General features: G+C 46.8%; 1 protein-coding gene across 2 annotated transcripts in view; it reads left to right on the top strand.

The window, feature by feature from the left end:
* Nucleotides 1–363: 363 nt before the first annotated feature.
* Nucleotides 364–19494, top strand: part of ELK4 (ETS transcription factor ELK4) — a 59286-nt gene continuing 40155 nt past the window's right edge. The window contains exons 1-2 of one of the 2 annotated variants that reach the window (XM_077929014.1): nt 364–520; nt 5714–6190. In XM_077929014.1, coding sequence (XP_077785140.1) covers nt 5810–6190 — 381 coding nt within the window. In that variant the 5' untranslated portion in view covers nt 364–520; nt 5714–5809. Of the gene's footprint in view, nt 521–5713; nt 6191–6639; nt 6748–19494 lie in introns of those variants that run through there. The other variant, XM_077929012.1, reaches the window with a different exon arrangement.

Below are 19494 nucleotides of genomic sequence, written 5' to 3'. Positions count from 1 at the left end.
AACCCATACCGACCCTAATAAACAGCTCTTGCAGATGTGTCCACAGATGTGTCCTTTAATTAATGCCAAGCTGTGTGACCCAACAGCTGCACAACTTTTAATTACGGCATTATAAGCTTAAAATCAGTTCAAATGAGTCAAATAAGCTCGGTCTCCAGCCTCAAGAGGGACAGCTTATCGCATTTTGAAGTAAATGACCTAATACACAATCAGGTGACGTTGTGTGTGCGCGCACACGCGCGCGCATTAAGTCCAATTAGCTGCCTGCGCCCCTTTCTGCAGCCACGCGCCGCCGGGCCGTGTTCTCCTCGAGCGGCCGCCACGTGGTTCCCCGGGACGCAGGCGAGCCCCTGCGACGACCGGCCCAATGGGGCAGCTAGGATGGAGCCAAGCCTTCGAGGGGGCGGCGCCCTTGGCTCCAGCTGGCACTTTCCCCGCGTCATGTGAGCGGCAAGAGCGCTAGAGGCAGACCGAGCGCCAGCAGGGAAAGGAGCGCGACGTCGCTGGCAGCTGGGCGATGGTAAGGGCGAGCGGAGCAGCCGAGCCGGTGCGGGGGTGCAAGATAAGCGGCCCGACCCCCGGATACGGCCCGTGAAAAGGGATGGGGTCGCTGGGGTGCGCGCGCGCCTGGAGCGAGCCAGCGGCGGAGTTCTGTCCCCGAGTTAGAGACCTGGTGGGGACGGGGCACTAAGTGTCGGGATCGCTGGGGCGCGCGCGACTTGCCCCATCCTGTTCAGCGCACGCGCCCTTTCCCAAGCTAAGAAGTTTGATCACAACTGGCTAAGTGGCGGGGATGGAAATTTGGGCTCACCTGCCCGGCTAATCGAGGTGTGTGATGTGTTTGTTGATGAATGTGATAAAAGACGTTGCCCAATCGCTCCCACTGAAATCTTACGAGCTCAGGAGGCGGATCTTCCTGTAGATTTATTCTCATTTTTATCCGCCCCTCTTGAGTTTATTTGGAGCCCGGGGGAAAAGGCGGGGGGTGGAATCTCGCGCGCCAAGTTAACTTCGGGCTTGCTGTTGAGTCCCATGACCTTCGGAGGGAAATCTGGACGACGAGCGGATTTTCCAGCCGATCTTCGCCCTGCGAAAGCGCTACTCCAGAAATGCAGACTATGCGCGTCGCTCCCTCCCCGCTGACAGATGCAATCGGGTTTTGAGTGCGGGAATCCGGCCAAGCACGCTCAACTTCTAGGGCAAGGGAGACGTGTTGCAATCGCGTGGAGCGAGAAAAAAAGGCTGCCTGGCGGACGCGAGAAACTCGACGCGCTCGTCCCTCAACAAACAGTGGCAACGGGGCGGGATGCGGCCTTGCGCCGCCCTATGGGAAGCGCGAGGACCCGTTGATTGACGGCAAGCCTGCCCCCTGCTGCTTGATTGGAGGGCGGGATTCCAGGCTGCCCTGAATGGGGAGGGCAGAAGGAGAGGGTGGCGTCGTCACCTCTCCGTAGGGCAAGTCGCATGAGCTCGGCGCTGCCAAGAGCGCTGCCCGATTGCAGGGGGTGATCTGCGCCGGGCAAACGCATGATTTCCGACTGAGCAGGGTGCGCGTGGCCTGCGCGGTTCCTATTTATGCCCTTAAGGATCTGATCGGGACAAATAGGTAGACGAGAAGCTCGGCCCCGCCTTCTCCATTCCCCAAGTCCGGTGGTTGCTGGAGTGAGAGACACTTTTCATAGGGTTTCTACCTCCCCCACCCCGTGTTTAACCATTGCCCAGGCCAGAGGCATATCTAGACGCTGGCGAAACCTGCCTCCATTGGGGGTGCAGGGCAAGGGCAGGGTGCAAACAACCACCACTCTCGAAATCTCTCAGCAGTTAGAGGATCCAACTGAGGTGCAGGGGCCCCCCATAAAATATGGGGAAAAGGCTGCCCTTCTCCCTCCTTGGGGAAAAGTCCCTAAGAGCCGCACACATGCTCCGCACGCTCTTTAAAGGGAGCGCGGCTCTTGGGGGAGCCTTCCTCCCGCTGCCCGGGAGAGGCTGCATGCGGCCAGCCAATAAGCCAGGACAGCAAGAGTGATCGCTGTGATCCCACCTGCTGTCCTGGCTTCTGCCTTAGCCACCCGCAGCCTCTTCTGGGCAGGGGGAGCCTTCATCCCGCTGCCCTGAAGAGGCTTCGCGCAGCTATCCCAGAAGCCAGATCCCTTTTGCTTTTCTGGGATTCAGAATACTTTTTTTCTGGTTTTCCTCCACCAACAACTAGGTGCATCTTATGGTCTGGTGCGTCTTATAGAGCGAAAAATATGGTATTTAGTTCCTATCCTACTTGTCCCCTCAAAGGAGCCCAGGGTGGCAGACACCAAAGTGGAACAATTATGCAAGTAAAATAAGAAACATAAGTAAAACATTTAAAAACATTGCAAGAATTTTAACATGCAAAGCGATGTGCTCTACCACTGAGCTGTGGTTCTTCTCCTAAATGGAACGTGGAAAAATCCCAAAACTTAAAAACTGAGGTCATATTGTAGTGATCTTGGTTATAGCTCTCCATTCCTTTATGTGCCTTGTGCAACAGAGATAACCACAGAATTGGGAAGCTACAGGACTTTTGGCCTTGAGTGCTTGGCACAGTGAGCTGTGGCAAATAGCTATGGCAGAAAAATTGACCAACAGCTTAAATTAGCTAAAGGCAGGGATAAGATATTTGATCTTGTATATAGTGTGGTGTAATTTTATCACATTCATAAATCAGTGACATATGCAGAAACATTTATCAAAGATGTTCATCAGATTATTAAAGTATGAACTGTAATATTATGATGAAGTATACAGAAAATCTTCAGGTTGCTAGAGGATCTTAGATATATGCTTACATACACGTTAGAGGAAAAATATGATAGAGACATGACAGTAATTAAAAAATGCAACTGGCTATTTTGTTTTTCAGTGTTTAGTTTGGTAAGTTGGGAATAAAAAAATAATAATTTATGTTTGTTGACAAAAATAGGCAGAGCACACCTTAACTCTGCTCACAAAACTTTACTTATACCTGTATCTAAACCCAGTTCACACATCCAGTTTTCACTTGACTGTTTGTTCGTGGGAATGCACACAAACATCCAAAATAATTGTACACAACTTTGTCTATATAGGCAAAGGCCATTACAGTGCCAAAATAAATGTGTGCCCCATTAAAGATAAAGTGAGGATGCTTTAAAACACAGGTGAGATTTTAAAAATGGATTGTAGCAAAATTCCCACAAATACAAAATGTACCTTTCCTGCCTACTAAAAATAAAGTGGGACTGAGCCTTGACAGTGTTCATTTTCTTTACCACCTGCCAGAACATTAATACGTGAAAAGCCCTACCAAACACCTTTTTAAGGAAAAAAGGAAGGAAGGAAGAGGCATGTAATTACAAACAGGAAACATTTTATCAGTGAAAAATGAATGGTGTCGACTGAAAACTGGCCTGTATAAAACTAATGGCCAGGTCTCTAGCTCTTACTATCTCTATGCTGTGGATTTGTAGAGGAAACACAAATGGAATTATTAAGATTCAACAACCTCTGGACTTAATTTTAATCAAAGCCTGCTACCAAACACTCCTAGAGGGAGGGGAAATTAAGAATGAGGCTGGTTCCTCCCATTCTGTCCTTTGTAAACACCTGGAGTAGGTGTTGATCTAGTGTGGGAGCAAGACAAGAGGCACTTCCAATCTTGTGAATGGGGTTATGAAATGCATTGAGCAACATCAGGTCTTTGACCCCTGTGTTGCCGCTGGCAGACCTTGAAATACTTTAAATGCTGCTCCCTTAAAGGCTGGGTGTGTTTATTGAAGAATGCTTCCCCAATCTCCAGCAGGGCTTTCAGCAATTTGAGAAGATAGCAGTGGCAAAGAGCAGCATGGACAAAGCTGAAGGAATTTCATGCCTTCACACTCTCAGAGGCTGTGGGTTCTCTTGATCCAGTCTGGGTTACCTCCTCCCCACTTTGGCTATGTTGTTGGCACCTTGCTAATACAGCAAACTGCTGTTTTAGCAAGACCGAAATGATCTCCTGGGATGCAAGCCAGGGCAATGTGTTTGGAGGTCCTGGGCTGCCCAGACTACAAGACCGCTCCACTCAGCCTTGCTGATGTAGTCCAAAGGAAAGCAGAGCAGTATGTTTGGCACCAGCTGGGCTGCAGGAGTTACCAGAGGGCATCATCCAACCATTGTAGGGACTTCACTCCCGATTTGTGTAGGGTTTACTCCTTAGCCCTTTCTTCTCTCAAAGATATCCTGCAAGGCAGTGGAGGTTTGGGTGAGAGTTTTCCTTCTCCTAGATGGAAACCTCCTTCCCAGGTTGACCATCTGCCTCTCACTCCCCTCTGCAGCACGTGCAGAACCTGCCTTCCTGACAGTTGAATGGACAGGTCTCATCCATTCAGTCCCCTGGAGTCTGTCTTCTCATGTAGGGGAAGTCCCTGACACATCAAGGGTTTGAGACCCATCAGCTACCCACACCTGGTTTAGACAGCCAGCTGAAACCACTTCCTGGGGTGGAGCCACTGTCACATGCTGCCAGCTTTCAGGAGCCCAGGTGAGGGCTGAGTGCAGGGTGGGGACCAAAGATGGAGAAACTGCCCAAGAAGGAGCAAACGTACGCCCCACCAGATTTTACAATCCTTCCCTAACATCCCATACACCCCTTTGGCTATGTACACATCATATATTTAAAGCCCAAGAATCCTGGGAACTGCATTATGTTAAGAAACTACATCTCCCAGGATGAACTAGAGCTCCCAGTGGGGAAACTGCAGCTCCCAGGATGATTTGCTGGAAGTCATCTACCTTGAACGTATAGGGTGTACCCAGTGCTTTTTTCCCTAAAAAAATGTTTTGGGGTACTCTCACTTCCGTCTGAGACTTCGGAAACACCAGGAAAGGAAAGGAAGCTGCCAAGGGGGGTAAGAATGGAACTGACAATTAACCATGCTAGAGAAGAAACTAAAAATTTAATTTTTTGAAGTTTCTTCTCCTGTTAGATTCACAAAATGTTTAGGGGTATGAGTACCCCTGCATACCCCCAGAGAAAAGCATGGTGTACCAATACGAGCCCATTAAAACTAATATTGATGTAAGTGTGAACAGAGACATGGAACAGAATCTGAGGTAACCATAGTTTTTTTTTTAAATGCTTTTCACATTGACCCTTTCTAACTTTGGGTGAAATTGAGAAACCACTAATGAGACAAATACGATTTTTCCCAGGCAAACCTGTCTATCATTACCACATAGTTTTGTAATCCATAGTATGACCTGTTTGAGGTTAACCAATATTTCTTTTGATTCGGTTATCAGATGCAGGCCTTATTTTGTTTCAAAGAACTACATTCTTGCTTTCAAGTGGGAAAGAGCCCTGGCAGATAGGCCTTGAGTTGGACCCCATTAAAGAAATTGCCTCTGTTCTTCAGTCTGTTAAACCCTTAGGGCACATCCTTCCAGATGGTTCTGAATGAGTGCATTCAATGCACTGTGTTGGCTAGAGTTCAAACAATGGGTGGATTCTCAAACAGATTCTTGTAAATTTGAATTTGTATTATCTTTTTTTTCCAAAATAAGGATTTTAAAAGGGGGAGGAGAAGTGGTTTTGTTTTGTTTTTAATACTGATTCTGTTTATAGTAGTAAATCAAAGTAGTTTATAGATCCCTTCAGGTGTTCTGTATTCCCTGTATTACTATTTTTAAATTAAGGAACCTCCTTGTGGTTGTCTTCCTGCAGGTGGATCTATAACCAGTATTCATAATTTTCAGCTCGTTGGCATAATATATTATATACAGCTATCAATACGTCTTTTTATGAGGAGGCGGCAAACCAATGGTCTCAGTAAATCATAGCAAACTGGTGTCTGCTTCAAGTCAGCTGACTGCTTCAGCTCCCATTCAGTTAGCCAACGCTTCAGTTGCTCTCAAGCATGAGATGCCACCATTGAATTTGCTGCAGGATTGCAGCGGGGAGCAGGCTTCTAACCCATCAGCTATCTCCAACTTAATCTGCACATCAGAGACGGGTGTTTCGCAGTCCAAGGTAAAGAAGGATGGGGAGAAACCACAGACCACTATCTACGAAGCCTACCTCAGACTTCCTGATTTTTGCCCGGAACTCTCCAGGGACTTTAGCCCTACACTGGAGGAGATTGAGGAGTTCCTGAATGAGAAAATGGCAATTCTCAAAGATGAGCTGAATGACCAGCAGCAGGCAGGAGGACAGCTTAAGAGAAAGTCTGAGATCAGCTTGGGCAGCCCCGGGGAACAGTCTGTTCCTGTAGCTGTTCCGGATGAAGGCCTTTCCAGCTCTGCTCAGTCAGGAGTGGTGCTTTCTGGTGGTACAGGCATCCCAGGGACTGCGGGGCCTGTCCCAGTTGTCCTTCAGATCCAGCCCAACCAAGCGAGTGAAGGCAACTCGCCAACCCAGAGCTCTGTTGGTGGTATTAGGGTGGCTCAGTTGGTCATCAAAATGCAAGGGCAGAGCCTGACTGTTCTTCCCCAGGTCATCCAAAGCCCTTCAACAGGCACAGAACAAAAATATGTACGGATAGCCCCTTTGCCTGGGACGCTGAGGCCTGGAGTTCTTGGAAGCGTGAAGAATGTGGAGGCCAGGGCCCCCAAAGCCTCCCCTCCTGTCATCCGAGTCCACAAGTGCACACATCCCGGTTGCACAAAGATGTACACTAAGAGTTCTCACCTCAAGGCACACTTCCGACGCCATACTGGAGAAAAGCCTTACACCTGTACTTGGCCCAACTGTGGCTGGAGGTAAGTGTGTGGCAATAAAAAAGCGGCCTGGTTATTTGATTATTTTTTTGAAAGTTGACAGTTGACTTCGTTGCTCAATGAAAGCTTTGTGGGATCAGATAGGCTCACTTAACAACTAGAATAAACTAGTACTTCCAGCCAACAGTGCAATCATGTATATTTCTCAGGCACCAGTCCCATTGTGTTCAGCAAGGCCTACTCCCAAATCCTGTACAAGTGTCCTTAGGATTGCAAGGTTACTTATTGGTTGAGAAATAATTTAAAATGTGTTAAGTTGTGGGCGAACATATCAGACGACACAGCAATTCTTCCAAAGCAGCTCTTTATTTGTAAGCTGGAACAGAACTGAACTGAGGAGCTCGTCAGCCTGCTTATATAGAGCTCCACTAGAATGCAACAGTAACCATTTTCTGTAACTAGCCAATCACTGAACGTCACTTTTGACCCTTCATTTGCATAACTATCTACAGTATCCCCCCTGCTGGCCCAGGGTGAGAATTTCAGTACATAACAAAATGTATTGCCTGAACTGAAGTATACATGCGTCCTGGACACAACCCACTAGACATTTCTCTACAAGCTCTGCTGAAATGGATTGGAGCTGTTCAAGAACATCGGTGGTCATCATTGGTGCTTTTTAATATTACCATCTGCGTCTTTTTAAAGGAAACAACTCCAATGAAAACAAACAAATCTCATATTTAGTCAACAGTGAATGAATCTTTCACTGATGGGATTCAATTAGCAATTCATGTTATTTTTCCATCCCTGGTCAGATAATGACTGATACATACACAGCACTGTTGCCATATTTTATTCTTTTATTTCCTCAGCAAGGTTTCTGTTCCTCCTTTGACTGCCAGGCAGCGCACAAATGATAATGCTAGGGATCATTAGGAGAGGAATTGAAAATAAAACTGCCGATACCATAATGCCGTTATACATATCTATGGTGCAACTGCATTTGGAATACTGTTCCATACGGTTCTCGTGGCCTCACCTTGAACACGATATTGTAGAGCTGGTAAAGGTTCAGAAAAGGGCAACCAAAACTGGCCAAGGGGACGGAGCAACTTATCTATGAGGAAAGGTTGCAGAATATGGAACTAAAGTGGTGCCTCGCAAGACAAAATTAATTCGTTCCGCAAGTTTTTTCTTCTTGCGAGTTTTTCGTCTTGCGATGCACGGTTTCCCATAGGAATGCATTGAAAATCAATTAATGCGTTCCTAGGGAAACCGCCTTCAGACCAGGTCCGGGGACAGTCTGTCCCCCGACCTCTTCTGAAGGCTGGGGGGGGGGGGGACAAGGGCTTTTCTTCCCACCCCCAGCATTTAAAAAAACCCCGGGACAGCGGAGGGCTTCTCCGCTGTCCGGGGCGATTTAAAAGCCCCTGGGAAGGCAGGCAGGGGGGACAAAGACTTTTGCCCCCCGCCAGCCTTCAGAAGAGGTCCTGGACCTCTTCTGAAGGCCAGCGGGGGGCAAAAGTCTTTGCTCCCCCCTGCCTGCCTTCCCGGGAGAGCGGAGAAACGCAGTGCGTTTCTCCGCTGTCCCGGGAGGGCTTTTAAAGGCAGGCAGGGGGGACAAAGACTTTCGCTCCCCCCCCGCCTGCCTTCAAAAGGTGTCTGGCCAAGGTTTCGCGGACCTCTCCGCAAGCAGCGGCAGCGCTGCCGCTGCTTGCGGAGAGTTGCCGGCATGCCGAAGCCTGCGCGCGCTGAGATCAGCGCGCCCAGGTTTCGCGGCCCTGCCGCCCGGCTTCGGGGCATCGTCCCGATGCCGGGCGGCGGGGGGAGAGGTTCCCGCCCCGCCGCCCGGCATCGGGGCATCATTCCGAAGCCCGGCGGCGGCGGGAGGAGGTGTCCCCGCCTTGCCGCCAGGCTTCGGAGGAGGTCCGAGGACAGTGGGGAAGACGCGCTGCGCTTCCCCGCTGTCCCGGAGATTTCCCTATGGGCTGTCGTCTTGCGAAGCAAGCCCATAGGGAAATTCGTTTTGCGAAGCGCCTCCAAAACGGAAAACCCTTTCGTCTAGCGGGTTTTCCGTCTTGCGAGGCGTTCGTCTTGCGAGGTACCACTGTACAGTGGTATCTCGGGTTAAGTACTTAATTCGTTCTGGAGGTCTGTTCTTAACCTGAAACTGTTCTTAACCTGAAGCACCACTTTAGCTAATGTGGCCTCCTGCTGCTGCCATGCCGCCGCTGCACGATTTCTGTTCTCATCCTGAAGCAAAGTTCTTAACCTGAAGCACTATTTCTGGGTTAGCGGAGTCTGAAACCTGAAGCGTATGTAACCTGAAGCGTATGTAACCCGAGGTACCACTGTACAGAAAAAAAAGTGAGTAAAAGGTGATGTAATAGGCATTCATAAAACGATGCATGTCGTGGAGAAAGTGGCTCGAGAAAAGTTTTTCTCCTTTTCTCCTAACACTGGAGCTTGTGAAACTCCAATAAAACTGAATGTTGGAAGATTCAAGACAGATAAAAGAAAGTACTTGTTCACCCAGTGCATAGTTAAACTATGGAACTCGCTCCCCCGGGAGACAGCCACCTAACTGGATGCCTTCAAAACAGAATTGGAAAATTCATGGAGGAGAAAGCTATCTAGCAGCCATGGTGGCTCTGCTTTGCTTCCATGGCTGGAGGCAGTAATGCTTCTGCATACAATGAGGGTGAGCCCTCTTGTGCTCAAGTCCTGCTTGTGGGTTTCCCACAGGCCTCTGGGAGGCCATTGTGAGAACAGCATGCTGGACTAGATGGCCCATGGACCTGATCCACCAGCCTCCTCTTCTATTGCTATGTTTTTATTTTCCTTGGGGGAAAGGCCATAGCTCAGTGACGCAGCACATGCTTCAATGGAAAGTAGCCCAGGTTCAGTTCCCAGCTTTCTAGGGAAAGACCCCTGCCTAAAACCCTGGAGCCAGTTGTAGATAATACTGAGCTGCATGGACCAACGGTCTGATTTGGTAGCAGGTGGCTGTCTGTCTTATTAGCAGTACGGGGAAAAGGCTTCCTGCGTTGCATTTTTGCTAATCTTGCAACTGTTCAAAGGCATAGGACCTCTTCCCTGATGGGGGAGAAAAATGAAAGGGGGTGTGCACTAGCCTCCCCATGCACTGTAATTGTGCAACCCACCATTCTTTTTCAACAGCTTTGTGAATAATTTCGTTCTGCATTTCTCAGAATTAATTCCATGAGTAGATTAGCTGCAGTTCACAGACTTCTGTGCCCTGCTGCGGTGCAGCTGATAAGTCCAGGTAGAAGCTCAAGACAGTCATGTGGCAAGGAGTTCCTTCTTTTAATAGGTTCCCCCCTTTGCTGATCCTTCCCATGGGGAATACATCTGATGTGCTGAAGTCGCAAAGCCTTCAGGGATTACATTTGTATCTGCCCATGCTGCCCCTTGTACCTTTTCCTCAAGCAGACGGTTTTGTTTAAAATTTGAAAGCCTCCAGCTGTCGTGGCATTGGTGGCAGGGACTTTCCAAATGTGGAGAGGCTGCTCCTAGTGAACCTGCAGCTGACAGACTTTGCAGGGGCTTTGCAGCCATTGCTCAGGGCATCTTGTTAAAAGAGGAGCTCAGTAAAATATCGATATTGTTTCCAAAATACGGAGGGCATGTGCAGTTTCCAAGCTTACCAAACAGGGGAGAAGGGCAGGGACTGGAACAGGCCCCCAGGCAAGGGTTGCACATATTTGCTCCTCTCAAGCAACCTGAAATCCTTAACAACATATAGGGTTGAATTTACTGTTTCCTTGAGAATCATTCTTAAGGGGGTCCTGTGTGATCTTGGCTGATCTGCTTCCTTCCAGCTTTTTTGGCTGTAATGACCTGAGACTTTGGAATGTATTCCTGCTTAACTGCAGAAAGTGAAGTCAGTGGGGCTTCTTTCTCCCCCTTGTAGCTCTGGTAAATGTATTAGGAATCTGTTTGATCTCTGCAGTGCTCTATAAAACCAGACTTCTCCTCTACATTAGATATGAGCTGCAAATGGAGGAGGAGTCAGTGAGCATAACAAGCTTCTGATTCCACATTCTTTTGTGGACATTATGGATGGGCTCATCTAATGACTCTACCATATGTCTGGGTCACTGAGAATGCATGGTTTTTAGTTATTTCCTGCAGCATGTATGCATCTCCTATATCAGCGATGGGGAGCCTGTGGCTCTGCATATGTGCCGGACTACAACTCCTAATAGGCTCAGCTACAATGGTGGATGGTTAGGGATGATGGGAGTTGTAGTCCAGCAACATCTGGAGGGCTGTTATAGGTTAGCCACCCTGGCTTTATATTTTCTAGATTTTAAAATAAGATTGAAGGAGCATCTCCACCCGCATCGTTCAGCCCAGACACTGAGGTCCAGCTCTGAGGGCCTGCTGGCGGTTCCCTCACTGCGAGAAGTGAGGTTACAGGGAACCAGGCAGAGGGGCTTCTCGGTTGTGGCGCCCACCCTGTGGAATGCCCTCCCATCAGATGTCAAGGAAATAAACAACTGACTTTTAGAAGACACCTGCAGGCAGCCCTGCTTAGGGAAGTTTTTAATGTTTGATGTTTTATCGCCTTTTTAATATTCTGTTGGGAGCCACCCAGAGTGGCTGGGGAAACCCTGCAAAATGGGTGGGATATAAATAAAATTTTATTTTATTTTTATTAAATAAGTTTTCAGTAGCCCAGTGGGTTAGAGTAGATCTCATAACTGCCACTGAGTAGATTACCCAAGATCATCCAGGGAATCTGAGAAAGCAGATGATCCAACTGGATTCCTTCTTTCTAGGGTAGGTTACTGTGAGATCTCCTTCGTAATTGTATATTTGCCTTTACAAGGTGCAGAGAGTTATGAAAGGGCAGTGTACCAGTTGGGATTTCTGAACTGCTTTCAAAGGCTGCACATGTACTGGCATATTTGAAACATATAACCTGTATTCATATGCGCCCTGAGGATCTGTTGCCAATTGCCAAACTCAGTGGCATGTACTCATGGGTGAGATGGACACATACCATTTGAAATACAAGAATGTATGTTGTATGTACAGTATGTGACATATTCATTGAAAGTGTTTTATTCTGTTCTTCAGCCAAAAAAGACCTCTAGAGTGGCTTGCAAAGGTCCGTGTTAAGACAAACCCTACCCACAGGCTTTAAAAGACAAAACACAGAAAGAAAAGGGATTGGGAGAGACGAGGCGGCGGACGGGACGGGATGATTTCAGGCACTATTTCCTAGTTACAGATTTCTAATCATCCTTAGTCATGAGCTATTTCTCACGATCTGACGTTGCAGGGGTTCTTGTCTGCCCATAAGTCTTTTTGAGATTAGAAAAAGAGACAAAGTTATTCCCTTACATTTCCCCACTCAATGGCACCACTTTGGTTCCATCAAGGCCCCTTGACAATTAAAAAAAGAGAGGAAAATATCTTGTCCAGGGTTGTTTCTGATGTGACTCTGAGTGGATTGTCAGTGAGATCATGTCTGGTCTGTTCCTGAATTATTATGTAACATTGGACAAGTTGTGCTTCCTTCTTCGTCTTTGTTTTCCTCACTCCAAACAGAGAGACAGTATTTCACAGAAGCTTGATGACTTTGTTAATATTTGTCAAGGTCTTTGAGTTCCTTTGTTGGAAGGCACTTCTTGAACTTGTTTTAAGGCTTACTGCTCTTGTCGAAGGCTGATTTTCTTCTACATCATGTCGGCCTTGGTTCATACGTGAAAAGAAATGAAGGAACCAATAAGGGGTGGGAAGGAGAGAGACAGACAGAATGTCAGTGGTACACAAGAATAAAGGGTCAAGAATGGGCAATTAAACCTCTGTCTTTGTGCACCTTTGAGAGGTTATATTTTATTTATTATCACCTTTATATCCCACCAAGGAGCTCAAGGTGACATACATAGTTCTCCCTGACCCCTTCCTGTCCTCAAAGCAACCTTGTGAGTTTGGTTAAGCTGAGGGACTGTGGCTGGCCCAAGCTCACCCAGTGAGCTTTATGACTGAATGGGAATTTTGAACCCTGGGCTTTCAAGTCCTAGTCATCTCACTCTACTACATTATCCCTTTCACCTGAGATGGTAAATCTGTGACCCTTCACAAGCTGTTGGGACTCTAGCTGCCATCAACCTTGATCATAGGCCATGCTGGCTGGGGCTGCTGGGAGTGGAAGATGAACAACATCTGAAGGACCATCAGGTTGTGCCATCCCTGCCCTGCCTGAACCCAAGAGTGGTTCGTGACCTATAGTCCCAATGCACCAGAAGCCAATGAATTGCACCTGCCTGTTTCCAAGTGGCAAAGATTCATGTCTAGGGAAGCTGCTTTCTAGCATCTTGCGGTTTCAAAATGTGAGTAGGGCACATGTTTTTCTATTTCTGAAATAGACACTGGATTCTTGAGAGTCACACTAGAGCAGCATCTGCTAGACAAATCTGCTTTATATCCCAGAATCTTCTCTTGTAGTTTGCTTTGACTGTGTGTGAAGCCATTTGGTGAGAACAACCTTCTTGGTTCACGCAACTGTGCAGTAAACATATCTTCTTCTGTCTGGTAGGTTTTCCCGCTCGGATGAGCTCTCTCGCCACAAGCGTTCCCATTCTGGACTCAAGCCTTACCAGTGCCAAGTGTGTGAGAAGAAATTTGCCCGCAGTGACCACTTATCCAAACACATGAAGATCCACAAAGGGTCATTCAGTTTGGGAATCCGGACAGCTCAGGGTTGTGGTCATAGCTGACTCTGCTTTTGCTGCCTTGCCAAGAACATAATTCCTGCTCAAGTGAGATGACAAATGCAAATATAAAAGACGGCTTTGTTTGGAAGGGAGGAAAGGAATTGACTTGTGTAAAGTCTATTGGAAAGACCAAAGCCTACTTCTACCTGAACATGCCTTTCAATCAGGACCTGCCTCCAAACAGGTCCCTGATACTTGTGAACTCTTGTAAAACTTGTAATTAAGTTTGTGGGAAAGATGTGACAATAAAGGATGTTGGGGTGGGCAGGGTGAGATTCACTGTTTAGATCTGAATTTTAGAATATGGACTGTTTAGGCCAAGGATGGAAGAACCTTTGGTCTTCTAGATTGTGTTGGGCTACAGCTTCCGTTATTTCTGACCATTGGCCATGCTCGGTGAGATTGATGGGAGGTGGAATCCAACAACATCTGGAAGGCCACAGGTTCTCCATCTATGGTTTAGTCATTTCTAATGCTTTTTCCTGTGGTGTACACATAGAACAGTATTTGAATGGGAGGGTGTGGGTTCTTTTGCATTTCTTTCTGAGTTAGCATCCTGCTTGATCACTCAGCCACTGATTCTGAAACTATAACCAATGCAATGAAATTACAGGTGAAATATTCACTAAAATGGCAAATCTCAAAGTTCAGAGCTTGAATATCAGTACCAGGAAATCATATTTTCCCAAGTCTTTATTTTCAGACTATACCTCTCTAAAGCCAAATTGGTTTCATGGCATTCAGTGTAATTTGTTTCAGTTACACATAGGTAGCCGTGTTGGTCTGCCATAGTCAAAACAAAAAAAATTCCTTCCAGTAGCACCTTAAAGACCAACTAAGTTAGTTCTTGGTATGAGCTTTCGTGTGCATGCACACTTCTTCAGATAGTGTAATTTGTGTGATGCGTAATGGTTTGTCTTTAGGAAAATGAATTGCATTATGGATTACTGTGAGTTGTTATTCTATAGCCCCAATTTAAATGTTTATTCTGTGAGCTGTACACTGCTTGTGCCTGAGAATGGGACTTGGGGTCCAAGACCTAACCTGTACACATGTTAATCCATGGTGGGAAATGTAATCTGATTTGTCTCTGAAATAAGACAAACAAGAGTGTCCTGAGTCTGCCCCAGACTGTAAAGCAGAAATGAGGAACCTCCAGATTGCTGGACTACAGCTCCCATTATCCCTAGCCATTAGTCATGCTAGCAGGGGCTGATGGGAGTTGAAGTACAATAAAAGCCAGAGGGCCACAGATTCCCCATCCTTGCTATGATGTTTGGTGGTACAGCCTTAAGTATTGCACACATTGCCTATGGTTACAATTCTATGCCACTTTGTTGAAAGTGAGCCCCACTGAATACAATGGACTTGTTTCTGAGAAGACATTTATAGCATTGCACTGTAAATGCCTCACATGCCTTTTGTTTGAACTTATTTTGAGCATTGTTAATCCACCAGAGCTGTCATTATGGTTTGTTTTGCTTTTATTATTCAGGTTGCTTAACTTACCTTGCACCCATGGAATTCAGGGCTGGTTAGAGAGAGAGAGAGAGTGATTGATGCAAGTCCCAACACAGTCAGTCTCATGACTGGGTGGGGATTTAACACAGGTCTACCATGGCATTTCTGTGCGCTGCTCTGGTTTACCAGAAGCGGCTTAGTCATGCTGGCCACATGACCCGGAAGCTGTACGCCGGCTCCCTCAGCCAATAAAGCGAGATGAGCGCTGCAACCCCAGAGTCGTCCGCAACTGGACTTAATGGTCAGGGGTCCCTTTACCTTTACCAGGTCCCCTGTGGTAGCCATTATGACAACTTCCACCTGATGATTTCTTTCTTTAGTTAAAACGACGAAGAGTTGTGCAGCACCTTAAAGCAGGAGTGGGCAAGCTGCAGTGCTCCACTTGCTGGGCTCCCAACTCTCATCAGTCCCAGCCAGCATACTCAGTGGCCAGGGGTGGTAACTGCTAGCCATGATGGGTACATTCTACCCCCACTGTTGGACGCAGTATTACCTATGAATGCCAACTGCTGGGAATCACAAGGTGGAGGGTTGCTGTTGTGTACAGGCTGTGCTTGTGGGCTTCCCACAGGCATCTGGTTAGCCACTGTGAGAACTGGATGCTGGACTTGACGGACCTTTGGACTGACCCAGCAGGGCTTTTCTTATGTCGTTGTTATTGCATAAGGTTGCAGGTTCAATCCCTGGCATCTCCTGGTAGGGGTGGAGACCCCAGAGAGCCACAGATAGTGTAGACATTTCTGAGCTAAGTGGACTCATAGCCTCACCCTGTATAAAATAGCTTCCAATGCTCATGTGTCTTGAACCTACGTGGCAAGATGCCTTGTTTGTTATGTGTCTCCACCCTGTTTTGATGCAATGGTTCTTGCCAGAAGTTGAGAACAATAGCTTACCAAGTGCAAGTCTAGTAGCCTGCTCTCAAACATGTTTACTTGGAAGTGTTTTGATTCTGCGATACATATGTTGAGTGTGCTTCTTGTTGTTGCCTGCCTTGGTTATTCAAGCCTCCTTCCCCTGCGGGCACCTTCTTTTTTCCAGTCTGTGCCAGCCTGAGTGACTCATACACCACCTCTTTCTCTTTTCCTTGCTCCAGCTTCCTTATACATAAAAATAACTTTCCTTTCTCCAGCTTCATTATCTCACATTACGTTCTTTGGATCTGCACACACTATACCTTGAAAGCACATTCTAAGCACATTCTTTCTCTCAAAAAAATAAAATAAACATAGGCACTGTAGTTTAAGGATTGCTGGGAATTCTAACTCTGAGAGAGGTCAACTACAGTGCCCAGAATTCTTTGAGGGAAAGAATGTGTTTTGAATGTGCTTTCAAGGTAGAGCATGTACTAATGTTCAGGCTCTGAACTGGGCTCTAAATGAACATCTAAAGAAGCTCTGTCACCATTATTCCTCCCACAGAATGAGCTTTTGTTGGCAATATCGACTTAGTCTAAAAGGATGTTTGAAAAGCACCTCCTACGGGAAACTGTGCTATGACAATTCTAGCTATTTAAAGCCCTGAAAAAGAACTTGTGCTCACAGGTGCAGAAATCCAGGATTCATGCCCAGCCATGCAGACAGATATATTTGCATATGTCACAGTAAAGAAAAACAAACTGAATCAGTCGTCATAGCTGACAGAGTTACTTGTCAACTGCTGCATTCCCTCTCGGAAAGGAAAATGAGTTTTGGCAATCTGTGTGATTCTTCCCCGCTCTCACTCTTTTCTTAGTTTTCATATAAATATCTCTTTTTAGGCATCCATCAGTCATCCTGTGATAAAAGCCCTTTATCTCACATTGGCCTCAGATTAACTTCTTGGCTGTGTAAATAAAGTACATGTTCTAAAGTTCAATCAGAGGTTGCTGAAAGTTGAGAGAGTCCACAATCCATGGCAATAGTGGAATCCCCATTTCCTTCCTTTTCATCCTAGCATGACACCATCGTGTCAATACTACCAGGGTCATTAACAGTTCACAGTTTCATAGGTTGATTGCCAATCGCAGTGATTTTCTAAATTCAGTCCACAAGGAAGGATGGCTGGAAAACAGACTGGATTATCAATTTAGGCAGATGGGTGGTTAGCTCAGGATAACAACCTTGGGCTAACAACCCTGAGATAGCAGGTACCATTGCCTGAATCAACCTATAGATGGGCTAACCCAAGTATCTTCAGATATAACATAAGTTCAATCAGGGGCAAGCAACACGCCATCAGCCCAATTTCAATTTGGGAGACAAGGAGGGGGGAAAGGGGTTTACAGACAGAGAAAATTGAATGAAAGAGGGAGAGAGGGGAGGGGAAGAGCCACAGAGGAAGGGTACTCCTTCCTACTTTTAACTCTATCCCTACCCACTACCAACATTCAGCTGCCAATATGTTCTCTGTTTGTTCATGACACTTACAATTTGTCTTTCTTCCTTCATGGAGCCCTAGGCAGTGTATATCTGGTTTCCAGGGAGGCACTCATTAAAGAACTCTGCTTTAACTTCAGCAAGGTGCTGGCATGTTGTGATATTATCTTCACAGGAATACAACCCATTGCAGGTTCCTGGACCCTGATTTAAAGGGATAAAGAACTGTGATAAAACTGGCATGATGACCTTTTTTTGGCATTGGTGGGAGTGAATTCTTACTTTCTCAAAGAAGCCTGCATGTTGGGCTTCAAAGAAAGGAATGTCTGGCTGACAGCAATAGTTTTTCAGGCAAGGGCAAGAGATGTGGTGCACGCTTGGCTATCTGTGTCAGACTTGTCAAGGCTGGAATTCTTGAGGTCTGTTTAAATTGCCTGGGTTTTTTTAAAATATTTACATTAATACATGTTGGATAGGGAGGACAGAGTATGGCTTCACACAGTAGCTGTAGCCTGCTCCTGTGTGTGAGACGTCTTGCACTTGGACTGCTACATGATGCATGAGAGCTCTGAGTGTATTTATACAAGTGCTGGAGAAGGAGGCAATACAAAAACCTACCGCTGTGTGGTTTCCAGCTACCTACAATAAAGTATGGGTCAGCTATATGCAATTTTGTCCGACAGAATTACTTGGAACTCACATGTCACAATTTTCCTCATATCCTCCACCATTTCGTAGGGGAAAATAGGCCTAGACCTGTGAATATGTCTTTGGGTGGGCCCTGGGGTGTGACTTGGCATATAAAGGCAGCTCAGGAAGGTGTGGCACTGCAAATGTACCACAGGCAGAATACAAGGCAAGTGAGGCACATAATACACATATGCACTGTACTGTTGACTGTTTAGAACATGGGTAGGCAAACTAAGGTCTGCGGGCCGGATCAGGCCCAATTGTCTTCTGGATCCAGCCTGCAGACGGTCCAGGAATCACTGTGTGGATCGCCAGCACGCACATGCTTTCCCTCCACCTCACAAGGCGCCGCCGCCTCCTCCCTCCCTCCTCCCGGCTTCTCCCTGCCCTGCCTAGAGGAGGAAGTGTCTGGGCTTTGTTGGTGCCAGCAGCAGCAGCGCTCAAGCGCCGCCATTTTAAGCTGCCCCTCTCCGGAGCCCTTTCGCATGCTGCTCATCGTCCCTCCACTGCCACCGCCAGCCCCTGCCGCTTGCAAGACATAGGTAAGCAGCCACCGGGGCTCATGGTGCTCTTGCATCACCCCCCCATATAGTCCGGCCCCCCACAAGGTCTGAGGGACAGTGGACTGGCCCCCTGCTGAAAAAGTTTGCTGACCCTTGGTTTAGAAGATATTGTCCCATTTTATATGCAGGATTGTACTTAAGTATTTATTTATTTAGCCTGCTTCACTGAATGACATGGGGCTACTTGGTTATCTGCGTGCTTTGATTCGGCCGTTTCCAGTCAGCGAAGCCAAAGCTAAATAAATAAATCCTTAAGCACAGCTTAAATGATACTAGTTGGACCTGTGTTAAAATTCCTATTCTGCTATGAACCTAACTCTGCGGCTGTGGGTCAGCCACTTTCTCTTCTTGTACGCTTGCCTCCTAGGGTGGTTGTGAGGATAAAATCACCATGCCTAGCACCCTCAATTCCTTGGAAGAAGGGTAGGATGCAAACAGCAACATATAATTCAGGCTCTTTATGTGCTTGCACACTGGTGTTTGTAGCAGTAAAGTGTGAAGAAGGCAAGCTTGTAAATGCACAATTGGCATGTACTAGGAGTCTAACCACAATTTTAACTTCCAGAGCATTCCCACTGCACGTATGCCGATGCTGTGTGCCTTTCTTTTATAGTTTACGGTGTTTCCTGCAGCAAAAACTGGCACGCAGTGGCAGATGCTCTAGCGTGCGAAGCATGAAACAGCTCCAACAGCATGTAGTCTCATCTGAATTGTGTCTCATCTGACTTCATCTAGATTGCACCTAGAGGTTAAAGTGCTAAGCAAAGCAGCCCAGAGGAGAGTTCAAAAAAGTGGCTTTTCATGGCTGCATCTTGTGCCTTTTATCTTTATTGTGAGCAGGGTTACCAAATAATTGTGAAACAAGTTACTCTTTGCCTACTTTGTGCAATCTCTGTAACTCTTAGAATT

The sequence above is a fragment of the Podarcis muralis genome, chromosome 5 (genome assembly GCF_964188315.1).
Source record: "Podarcis muralis chromosome 5, rPodMur119.hap1.1, whole genome shotgun sequence".
Lineage (NCBI taxonomy): Eukaryota > Metazoa > Chordata > Lepidosauria > Squamata > Lacertidae > Podarcis > Podarcis muralis.
Note: the sequence above shows the minus strand (reverse complement) of the source record. Positions and strands in the feature narration are given on the sequence as shown.